The 13,112-nt window shown below is 36.4% G+C and overlaps 1 protein-coding gene across 1 annotated transcript; it reads left to right on the forward strand.

Annotated features, from left to right (window-relative positions):
• Positions 1–7,633: 7,633 nt before the first annotated feature.
• Positions 7,634–8,470, forward strand: LOC102700032 (pEARLI1-like lipid transfer protein 1). The gene has a single exon (XM_015834774.2). The coding sequence runs from the start codon at positions 7,702–7,704 to the stop codon at positions 8,233–8,235; it is 534 nt and encodes a 177-aa protein (XP_015690260.2). The 5' UTR covers positions 7,634–7,701; the 3' UTR covers positions 8,236–8,470.
• The last annotated feature ends 4,642 nt before the right edge of the window (positions 8,471–13,112 follow it).

Here is a 13,112-nt window from a genome sequence, read left to right on the forward strand (position 1 = left end):
CTAAAAATGTACTCACTATGACTAAAATGTGAATAATGTCGTCATGCATCAACGAACCAAAGCTAAAAACACGTACGTCTTCTTATTAATTAAGCTCTCTAGCTAGCTACGTGGTTAATTAATTTGTGCCAGTTAAAATACATATATATTTTCAATTAAGGTCTTGTTTAGTTTCAAATTTTTTTCCAAAAACATCGCATCGAATTTTTGGACACCTAAATAAAATATTAAACATAGATGAACCAAAAAACTAATTGCACAGTTATGTAAAAAATCTTGAGATGAATCTTTTGAGCCTAATTAGTCCATGATTAGCCGTAAGTGCTACAGCAACCAACGTGTGCTAATGATGGATTAATTAGACTCAAAAGATTCGTCTCGCAGTAGGTTAGCCGTGAAATTCATTTTTTTATTCGAGTCCGAAAACCCCTTCTGATATCTGGTCAAACATTTGACGTGACACTTTTTTCAAAAATTTTCTCAATCTAAACACCAAAGTACGTACTCATAAATATATGGTTCAGTCTTCAATAAAATATCAAGCTATACGTACCCAGTCGACGTGTCCCTGGAGGAGATGCTGGAACAGAAATAGATCTGCAGAAAAACGGCATATATTCCGTCGCCACGTTCCAATATATTGCGGAATAAAGTAAAACATTCAAAATATAAGTATATTATGTGTGTGTGTATATATATATATATATATATTACTAGCTAATTTATACGAGATCTATTTATTTAAAAACTATAAATTAATTGTACAGTAGTGCTTAATTTTCTAAAAAAATATCATCTGGACAACGTATTAATTATGGAGACAGGTCCAGAAAGTCAAAAATAATTTGTACTAAATAACGATCACAAGAGCGTTGCTGCAGTCGCTTTTTACTGCAATGGCATCGCAGTAGCGGGAACACCGCTCTATTTATGGTCTCAATAGCGGCCGCTATGACATGTATGTATACGTACTATATTCATTTATCACGAAGCTATATAGTTATCTATTATAAAAATATAAGACATGCAAATTTGATATAATCTATAAAATAAGTCTTTAATTTCTCATATATCTACTACACTTTTGTATCCACAAAATCATTATTACATTCAGATATGTTAATCCAATAATACCATTTCCATCAATAAAATTAATCCACATAAAAATAAATGTTGGTTAAATATTACAAGAGTTGAATCTTAAGACACATGCAAGCCCCGTTATATTTTTATTCTTTTCATCCTAAAATATAATCATTTCTACGCATGATTTAAATTTTGTACCATAATATAATTAAGAATTTTTGCACTGACATACGATCTCAATCATTCCAACAAATTCAGAAAAAAATTCATATGCTTAGAAAAAAATATAATCAATTCAAAATTTGATCACTTAAGTACTGAATCTTTTGACACTGTGTTTATGCTAAACAACCTAAATTAAAATTGATTATAGTTTAGAACGGATATGTATAGTAGAGCAAAGGAAGTACGAAGATGGTCAATTTGTTCCGATAATGTTATCTTGCACTAGAGGTATAAATTACTACTATTTGACTCTGTGTACGTGCAGTACTGTCTCTGTATCATGTACTACATATATGTAAAATGCATGAAGTGTCGCTCACTGGTCAGTTCGATAGATAGATGGATCATCGCTGAAAAACAAGTAGTCGTGGTCGTCGTTTGGGGCCGAGGAAAAGGCGCATGGACGGACCGAACTAGCTAAGCTACTATGCTAGCTGCCGACAATCGTCCGGGTAGGTGCTTACTGTCCAAATTCTGATCAATCGTCGGTCATCAACCATACAAAAATGACAAATTAATGGTGGTGTACATCATGAGATTTAACAAGTTTAATCAAACAGCAGCTAGCTACACCGATTTATATATATATATATCTTGATATTATATTTATGTATAGAGATATGGCCACGTACGTATATACAGACTGGCACCCCATGATCACATATCAACTTGTGCAATGGACTGGAGTGGAGTGGAGTACCAGTAGCACCCCACCACCTGAAAGCTAGCGATCAGATATCGAATTCATCTGAGGAATAATATATATATGCAGTTACAGATCCATGGAAGATATATAACAATTTATATACTGACAGACGACAGCTAAGGTTGAGTACGTTTGACTGTTTGAGAGGAGAGCAAGGAAGAAGAGAAGGAACAGACGATGTGATTCGATCATGATTAATTAAATATAAATTATTTTAATCTTAAAAATACAGTAATAACATAATTTTTAAATAAACTTTACACACACATATATATATATATATTAAAAATTAAAGCACTATCAATTAAGAAAACATATATACGTTCAGAAAATTAACGAGCGACTTTTCATCCATTTGTTTCACTCAAACCGTGTCTAAATCAATGCAGAAAATGAACAAAGAAAGAGCTAGCTAGCTTTGATTGGTTTGCGTGTGAAATCAAGAGAAACAGCATGTCTCCGATGCCACAAAATTAACAAATTTCAAGACGCTATGTCTGACCTGACGGACGGACGACGCATATATATATATATATATATATATATATATATATATATATATATATATATATATATATATATATATATATATATATATATATATATATATATATATATATATATATATATACTATCCTACCACCAGGTGTAGCTACTCCCTTCACGTCTAAGGTGCAGAAACACCTATATACATATTTCTTCTCTCTTCTAACAGAAAGTACAAACTCTATACGTATAGCTATATCATTCACATGAGATTTAATAGTGTCCATATTTTCTATTGGGTGGGAGCAGAAACAGTTATAAAAATGTTTTTCATCATGGACGTGCAGGGAGTAGCTACACCTGATAGTACGATCTAATTTTCATATATATATATACACACACAAGTGTGTGTATGTGTAGGACCAGAGTGTATCTATCTAAGAGTGTAACTGTTTTGTTCGATCCATGAATATATCCATCTGCCTGTGGCCCTGAATATATGCGTGTGCAGATGGTCGTCGTCGTTCGATCACCTCGTGACCTTGCTATAGTCTTTAGCTCACTGCAGCCGGCTTTCTCACATTTATTTCTAGTTTTATGTGGGTGGGATATTATTGATTAAGGTGCATTGTTAATTTACTTGATTAACAGTACACTAGATTACTTTTTTGAGAAATAAATTTCATAAATATCTTACAACCAGTGGTCTAAATATACAGTAAAATAATTTTCTTTTTGATAAACCGTGTTTCTAGGAGTAATGTGGATCAAAAATCTTGACAGATCGAAAACTGAAAAGAGTACTATATATACTCATGTATGTATATAAATGTGCTGGTCAAAAGGAGGGACAGATGGCGAGCGAGTTACTTGTCGAATGAATGAATGAAATAGTCATCGATCGGCTGATCGGTGACGTGCATAATTAAGCAAGGCAATGGGTACTAACATAAATTATAATTGTCACGTCATGCATGCATGATCGATCCATCGTGTATGGATGATGCAAAGAAGAAGAATATTACTTTTGTTTTCATTCGTCCCGTGACTAGCTACTAGCTCCATCTGCATTCATCATATCGATCGTCATCGAGAGTACGTGCGTATATATATTTTTTTCATATATACATGTACTGTATATATGTATATGTATTTAAATACGTACGTGCCAGCTATATAGCCTATTACGTTTCAGTCCTTTCCCAACCTCACGCTAATCGATCTAGCATATGAATTGTACTAACGGCCGGTTATTAATTCATTAAAAAAATTATATAGCGCGCATTTTATATCCAGGATATATATGATAGTACATAGTTAAATTAATAGGCCAATTAGCTTAGGTTGCATTCGAACGAATATCTAAGGAAATAATTAAACATTAATTCATGTGTATGTATTCGATGGTGAATATTAATGGGGATGTCGACCGGTGTAAATACCGGTACTGCTGCTGGTTGCCTTAACTAACGTGGTGTTTGCTTCTTTAGTCCTAGGATTAAAAATTAGTCACTGGACTAAAATCTTTAGTAGATAGACTAAAAATGCATCATATATAGAAATTTTGGTTAGAGGGTAGGTGTGAAAGGAAGTTCTATCTCAATAAGTACCTATGCAAGAGACTAATAGACTAATACAATTTTAGTCCATTTTAGTCCCTTACATTTGGATTTTTAGAGACTAAATGAGACTAAAGTGGAGGGACTAATGGATTAGTCACCTAAACCAAACAATGCCTAAATGTATTAATTTGAACTAGTATACCCTCTTCGTTTTAAAATATAGGGTCTATATCGTTTTTTTAGCCAATGTTTAAAATTTCCATTAATAATGGAGCTAATTAATACAACATGTGTTTTTGTCATATATGTGGTGCCATTAGATTTATATTTAAAAATATTTCTATATGATGTTCATATTTTATCGTGGTCGAGTACGTTTAGCCTTGATTTTTTTAAGAATATTTCGTGACTAATTTGTATTGTATTTGTGAGGTGTAGAAAGTACACTTCTCTAATACTCAGAAATGATATATACATAAATAAACACTCATCAAAAACAGGTTAATGCGGCTAGCCAGTGTACATGTGAATGGCTGAGACGTTTGAGTCAGTTATAATGGGTAGCATGGATATACATTTCATGCATACGCCAACCTGACCTGTTAAAATCACAAGGAAAAAAAATGTATTTATGTCTATCCAAGTCGTGGGCGGCGACGAACCGGCCGTCAAACAATTTGCATATATATTCGATCGAGATCTGTATATTTTTACTTGCTGATTAATTTAATTTGCTGGCCACACGCGCGCGCGCGCGAGTCATGCTTGCTGCTAGCTGCATGTTCTTGCACCACATATATACTATGCGTTTACTTTGATATATATGTGTATATATATATATATATATATATATGTGTGTGTGTATATGTATATATATATATATATATATCGATCAGCTTAATTTGCATTTGCTTATATACTTTACAGGTACATATATATACCGTTCTTTACTTCATTGGCACGCATGCACCCATGCATGAATAATGCAAATAGATGTAGTAGATGCGTGCATATATATTGCCCATAAGTACGTACTTTCAGTTTAGTTAATTATCTAGCCAGACGGACAGGGGTACACATATAAACATGTGTCGACCTGCATGTAGATAGTCTTATACTATGCATTGGTTAAACATATTGATTGTTAATTATATTATGCAGAACGACTACAACTTAACGATATTGGATAATGGGCCTCATCGATTGGGCCAATTTCCTACCCAACATATATATATACGATCGAGAGGAAAAGGCCATTACACCTCCCTCAACTAATGTCTCAGTTTAATTTTGGTCCCTCAGCCGCAAAGTCTCCCTCAAATATTAAAAACTGGTCATTTTTACCTCCTTGAGTAGTTAAGTTTGGGTACGTAACAATTTCATCCTATGTGGCGTTTATAACTTTATGTGGCACATTAACTTAATCTTCATTTGTTGTGGTCTCTATGCGACGCTTACGTGGCACCATGGTCATATAATCAAAATAAAATAAAATTATGATGATGGGCCCAAGTTGTTATTGACATGCTTCCTTCCCTTCTCCTATATATGTTTTTTCCGTCTCTTTCATCCTATTCGATCTCTCTCTCACACACACACATAGGAAGACGGTAGCTAAGCCCTATATATATATCTCAAAACAAGTGGCCAGTTACAGTCTTACAGAGCAAATTAATCTGAAGGCAGGGAGATAGATAGCACCAAACATCAACTTCAATTCCACGCTGACCCCATACATGGTGTGCGCCATACATGCACCAAACTAATAAGGAGCAAGCCAATTAAGATGGATGATGAGATCGATCAGTGCAGTGCAGCTCATGCCTGGGAGCTGTACGTACGTGGTCTGTCTGTCTAAACGAAGCAGAAAGAGTTTTGCAAGTTCAGCAGCTTAATTAATTGTCCACAGGATAAAGGATGAAAGCAAGCTCCGGGGTATGCTCAGCTCTCTGTCTTTCCCCGTCCCCTGTTAATTTTCTCTTCCTCGAGGGCAGCGGCGGATCCAGGAAAAAATCGTAGGGGCTGACCAAACTGGCTATCATGTGCGGGTACACCTGTCGCCCGCTGCCGTGCCGCGTGTGCCGGACTCCCTGCCATGCCATATGCCGCTGCCGACCCCTACCGCGTGAATATATAGGCCACTCACCACTCGGCCCGCTCCTACGCGCTCACCGTCGGCTGCCAACTGACGACCATCTTCGCCGCTCCGTGCATATATCGTCCATCGCCAGCCGCCTGGGATTGGGTGGTTGTGAGTGAGGATTAGGGTATTGTGGTGGGGAGGGGTGTGGATTGGGATGAGAATGGACGGTTTGGATGGAAACAGATGAAAATGGATGGCTAAATGTTGATGGTTGTGTTTTAAGTAGGCTAGGCAAGGAAACAAATTTTAAGTGGGCTAGACTTCTTTTCATAACGGTCCAACTAATTTTATCTTCTACCTTCAACCACGAACCGAAGAACTACATCTCCATCCCACGAAACCATGGAGAAAATTTGTAGGGGGGCTTAGGGGGTCTCCACGGGATCGGTGCCGGTAGTGGGGGCTGAAGACCCCCCAGCCCCCATGCCACCTCCGCCGCTGCTCAAGGGCAAGTCGCACTCTGTAAATACTGCTGCCTCTTCTTAATATAACTAGACGATCCATACCCTGCGCGTTGCTGCTGGCCACTGTATGGGTAAAACCATACTTACAGTGAAACAGAAGTAGTGTAGAATTCTGTATGATAATAAGGAGTAAAGTAGAATTTGAGACAAAAAAAAATATTGAAGATTTTTATATTTGATAGTGCTGACGGCATAATAATGCATGATAACTTTAGCCTTCTATAGTTTTATATCAGGCAAAAAAAGATAAATTGTATTTGCTTGTAATATTAGCATGTAATTTATCTATATCATCCTCTGAATAAATAACAATATTACATATTAGCATATATTTTCTAAAATAAAGCAGTTTGATGAGTTAGCTACCTGCTCATTTCAAAGGTCTATGTGCCGTACATGCTATATACTTTCTCTGATTTTTTTTAATTTAGTTTCATTAATTTTTAGATCTACTATTAATCATTCGTCTTAATCAATAATTTCGTGATAATATGCAAAATCATAACTCATGTTTAATATGTCTTTAATGAGAACTAAATCTTAATAAATAGTTAATAATTATGTAAATCTAGCTTGTAAGTAAGATAAATGATCAAATCTGTGTAGACAGGAGACCATGACGATGACGACGACGACAGCACTCATTATTGATGTAGTAGTAGAAATATCGATCAGATCGGACCTAGCTAGCACTACTGCAATGCATGCATGGCAGATCGTCCTTGGCCAGCTAAGGCTAAGCTACCACCAAAAGCCCAAAAGCAAGCTAGCTTACATACACACACTCTCTCTCGATGGATCAATCACCGGCCTGCATGCACCTAATTATAATTAAGATCGATGATGATGAAATCCTAGTTACTTAAATTACTAGTCAATTAGTTAAGCTCAAACTAATTAATAAGTGGCCTCCTCCTCCTCCTCCTCCTCCTTCCTATATACTAGTATAAATATGAGTGCACTCGCTCCACTTGCTCTGCCACACACCACAGTACGCTACGCTAGCCAACAGATCGAGCAGGCGGCATAATGGCGAAGAAAGCTGGTGTAGTGATGGGCATGCTCCTCGCCCTCAACCTCCTCTTCTTCACCTTCTCCGACGCCTGCGGCTACTGCCCTAGTCCCGGCGGAGGAGGTGGAAGTGGAGGCGGAGGGGGTGGTGGTGGCGGAAGCGGAGGGTCAGGGGGAGGCAGCGGCGGCGGAGGGTCAGGAGGCGGAGGAGGGTCAGGAGGCGGCGGAGGGTCAGGAGGCGGCGGAGGGTCAGGTGGAGGCAGCGGCGGCGGCGGAAGCAGTAGTGGGCGGTGCCCGATCGACGCGCTGAAGCTGGGGGTGTGCGCGAACGTGCTGAACGGGCTGATAAACGTGCAGCTGGGGACGCCGCCGCGGCAGCCGTGCTGCACCCTCATCCAGGGCCTCGCCGACCTGGAGGCCGCCGTCTGCCTCTGCACGGCGCTGCGTGCCAGCGTCCTCGGCATCAACCTCAACGTCCCCATCAACCTCAGCCTCCTCGTCAACTACTGCGGCCGCCGCGTCCCCTCCGGCTTCCAGTGCCCCAACAATTAATCAACTACTACATACTATATGCATGCATGCATTTCAATTCCTCGATCCGGTTGTTAATGATTTCAGTCCCATATATATGCATGTAGCTGAAGCTGATGCTTGCTAGCTACCTCTACATGGTTATTGTATGCTTAATTGTGTCCGTCTCTCCCCCTGTATCACGCATCAACTGCAACTGTGTATTACCTACTATCTCATATATCTATATCATCCATGGAGTGATTTCTTCTCTGCATTATATCGATCGATCGCTGCTGTTCCCATTCGCTTGTACTAACTAGTACATTAAAAATTAAATGATTAAATACTCGCTGCATGTTTGCTTAATTTCACAAAACACGTACAGAGATCCTTAATTTTTCTCTCGCATGCCTACGTATATATGTAGTACTTCACTTCTGCCCTCACACAAATAGTGCGGACCTTAACTATACATGTACATATAATTAATCTTGCAATTGCGTTTGCATGGACTTAATTAATTAAGCCTCTTATATATATATATATATATATATATATATATATATATATATATATATATATATATATATATATATATATATATATATATATATATATATATGGGCTTATCTTCAAACCGGGCGGCCACAAGTTGATGTTCCATCTTCTCAAAACATATACCCAGGATAGATCGAATGAAACCACTAGCTACTTTAGAGTTCATCTTATTATTAAAATTGACCTCAAATTATTTATCGTTATAGGACAACTTTTATTTCTCAAATTACTTGTCATTATCAGATTTCAAGGCTTTTTTAGAGGCGCCTTTCCCTTCTCGCCCTTCATTAATATTATGGACTCATACTAGTACTGTACTTGTGATGTGGAATTTTAATGCCTGCTCTAAGAATATTGATTAATTGGGAAATGATAATAGTAATGTAATTTGCCGCATCTTTAGTTTAGTGAAAGATCTACTAGAACAATTTGTTTTGTAACGATGAAATCCATAAGTCAGTTCAACATCAGTTTCCCTAAAAAAAATAAAGCTGTAACAAAGTAAAGCTACCATGAGTATATTTATTCTTGAATGCAAACAACTCTCACATGTCTCATCATACCCTACAGGGCTACACCGGACAAAGATATATCACTGGTCAGTTGGGTCTTCAAGTGTGAATCTTTCTTTAACTTTGACCTTATTAGCAAGCTGTCTTCATACACTACTTCACCATGCTTACATAAATAACACACAGAAAAGATATAATCTGATCAGCCAGCTAGTTGCATCAGAGGGAGGAGTGTCGATCGGTATATACATTGATAATATATATGTTAATTAAATATCTAAGATCCATGCATGGTCATACGGCTGCTGCATGGCCGGCTTAGCTATCGGGAAGGGTGTTTTGTCCGATTAGAACCATGGCACCCATAGTATATATTTACAGCTGTTAAGTTTGACAGCTTTATTTGTCTATTAGCATTCAAAATGCATCCAGATGCTTTGCTCTAGATAGGTACGTAGCTAGGTGCAGTGTAGTGCACGTTGAAATTAAAGATCAATCGAGTTTAATTTGCATGCAGAAATAAAGCGGTTAATTATTAATATGCACTAGTAGTAAATTAATTGAGTTTGCAGCATGCATGGATATGCATATGCATACATGCACGTACGTACGATAGTTAATTAAGGATCTGATGACACATATCGAGCTAAACGAATGAAAATAGTACTCCGTACCTAAATGTTTGACGTCGTTGACTTTTTAATACACGTTTGACCATTCGTCTTATTTAAAAAAGTTACATAATTACTAATTATTTTTATATCATTTTATTTATTGTTAAGTATACTTTTATGCATATATATATAACTTTACATATTTTTAAAAAAAATTGAATAAAATGAATAGTCAAACGTGTATAAAAAAATTAACGGCGTTAAATATTTAGGAACGGAGATAGTATATAGAGACGACTAAACATAGTACGTACTATACATATGTACTACTGTATGTGTGAAGTCTGAACTGAAGCTGACTAGTCAATTGCTAGATAGCAGCTGGCTAATCTATACAAAATCTCGATCGAACTGATCGAGATTGATCGATACCTAGGTATTTGTCGCATGCAGAATATATGTCATCGACCCGTACGTGTGAGTTTTGTTAATTCAAAGTAATCACTAACATATATCAATATAACGAATCTGTTATATTATAAGGAAAAGGCCAAAATAATCCAATTCATTATGATGCAGGGAAGAAATTATACCATTTTAAGCGGAACAGAGAAAAAGGTATGCATCATTGGAGCATGATGGGTCCAGAAAAAAAAAAAACTAATGGTGCACATTGATTGTTACGTACATGTGTATAAAAATAAAATTGTATTTAAAAGAAAAATAGAAGCACAATTTACCGATTGACATAACTCGAGGCAGTAAATTTTATATAAAAAATACGTTAACTTGTGGTACTTTTGAAGGGTTGTAAAATAGCTCTTATATGTTTAATTATGTTTTGATAGATGGCATTGAGTATATATTATCTGTTTTTAGGAAATATAACTATTTTGGTCGTATAGATCGAAGAAACATGGAGGTGTTAAAAGAAAAACTCTTTTAGTCTCTTAAGTTGATATCCCCTAGCTTATTTGTCCAAACACCATCTAATTAGTTACGGAAATTTCTCAAAAAAATGATAATATTTATACAATGTACTATACATAGACTACTCTGCAAAACTTTTAACTCTAAAACTCAAATCTACATCAAGAAATTAAAAAAAAAGAGAGAGAGACAAACCCAGCATATAAACGGTATTAATTAGTAGTACTCGCATCCTAATTTAATTTTCTTCTCCATAGCTAGGGAGCTAGCTGGGTCGATTGTTTTGGTTTGATTTTTGTTGCGGTGGTACGTAGGTGTCACTGTGTATTGTGAGCTTATTTTAGTATTTTTCACAACCATTTGTGGTGAAGAAAGAATTTCACCCATCTTTTCGTTTTTGTTTATACTGTGAAATTTTGAATTTTCAGCCTTGAATTTCAAGTTGATATTAAGTTTTTCTCACCGAAATTTATTTTCTAGTTTTTGACTCTTAGACCGCTAAAAATACATATATTAAAGTTTTATTTATAAATTATTTTTGTTTGTAAATATATCGTTCACCTTTGAGAGAGAGAGAGAGATGGGATATTATTCAGCCAGGGGTTAACCTAAATGAAAACACTTTCGCCAGATAGAGCCGAAACTGAGAAGAGATGTATATATGTATGAGAAGGATGGAACGCATGGAGGTGGCATATGTATGCATGGTTGGTGCCCATACACAGACACAGACAGAGGTGGATGATTTGTAGGTTAGCGCAGCCCGTGATCGATCGCCTGCTTTTTCATTCATTTGGTTTGGATTTTTGTTTGATCACAGCCCACAAGACTCCAATGGCGTCGAAAAGACGGCCGACCCTTTTCCTTCCCTTCCGGCCACCACCTGCTCTGCTAACCTATCCCTCTTTCTTTCTTTCTAGATACCACCTTTACTTTACTTTAGTTGCTCATCCGTCGACGTACGCTCTCGATCGATCTTTTGCTGGCCATGCCTGCCCAACGATATGTTCATATCATGCATACATATCGATCGATCGATTTTGCCTCCTTGCATGCATTTTCGATATGTCAAGAAACGCATTCTATCATACACTATATATTATTAGGAGACTATAAGTCAGCTATAAATATATCTTAAAGAGATAAGAAGGAAGAGAGAAGATATGTTGGCTACTAATCTGTAGCCAGCTGCACACGGACTCCAAGACAAAATATGTGTATGACATATGGGACCATGTATTGATGTTTTTGTAAGTAACTATTATATAAATTGACTATTCTATTGCCTATAGATAAATTAGAGCTAGCAGTTGGCTGTACTATTGAACTAGCTAGCTTTCCTAGCTAGTCTTTGCCAGCTCGCTCTCGATCGCTTGCTCCATCTCAATACTCGCATGCATGCATATATGCTCACGGCAAACTGAACAAATCGAAATATTTTACTCTCCACCGATATTCTTCACTTAATATTCCTTTTGTATTATAAATATTTAATTTATTGATAAGATGCAGTCATAATTTTAAACTTAATTCCACCATTTACTAATTAAGTGCTTAATTAGTTTACAAACGTGGATAAGGTTGTGCACCTGGATTTCTATTTTAAAGTACTATCAGATCGATTATCATGTATTTAATACTCACTCTAGTACTACTTAAAATTTTCTCTTACTCCCAATCTGCGCCCTCACACTCGCAACAACCTATATATTTAGCGAGGGACACTACCATTTTTTTCTCTCAATCTTAAAATCTACTAAACAATTCAAAAATGCTTATAGCATTGTTTCAATTAAAACTTAATGGTCAAAACTTCAAAGGAACTTTAATTGTATCGTTTGGCTTCCTACCGATTACAAGGCCGTAATGGCTTATTAGTACCACAAGATAATTTATGAGTAAATTTCTTAAATATATATTCTTAGTGATTTAAAATCAGGTGCAAAAAAATAAAATACGGTTAAAAAAATCTTTAAATGGAATCTAGAATTAAGTTTTAACTATTTAAAGCTTGATAGAAGCCTATAAGTGAAAAAAAAACGATGGTACGGGCAGTCATGGCTGTCAGGCATAAGGAGTACAATGTACAGTAATTAGGTAGAGACTTGATACCTTTTTTTTTTTTTTGACGTAAAGGTGGTGGAGCCGGCTAGTTGGCAGATGATGGCCGGACCTTGAATTGAACTCGTAAATAATTTAGAAATAAATCTTTTATATACGTTTTTTTAACGATTTAAAAGCTAGCGTTAAAAATAAATTACGGTGAAAAAACCCAAAATTAATTATAAATTTAAGGCTAAAA

Source organism: Oryza brachyantha, chromosome 3 (genome assembly GCF_000231095.2).
Source record: "Oryza brachyantha chromosome 3, ObraRS2, whole genome shotgun sequence".
Taxonomy (NCBI): Eukaryota; Viridiplantae; Streptophyta; class Magnoliopsida; order Poales; family Poaceae; genus Oryza; species Oryza brachyantha.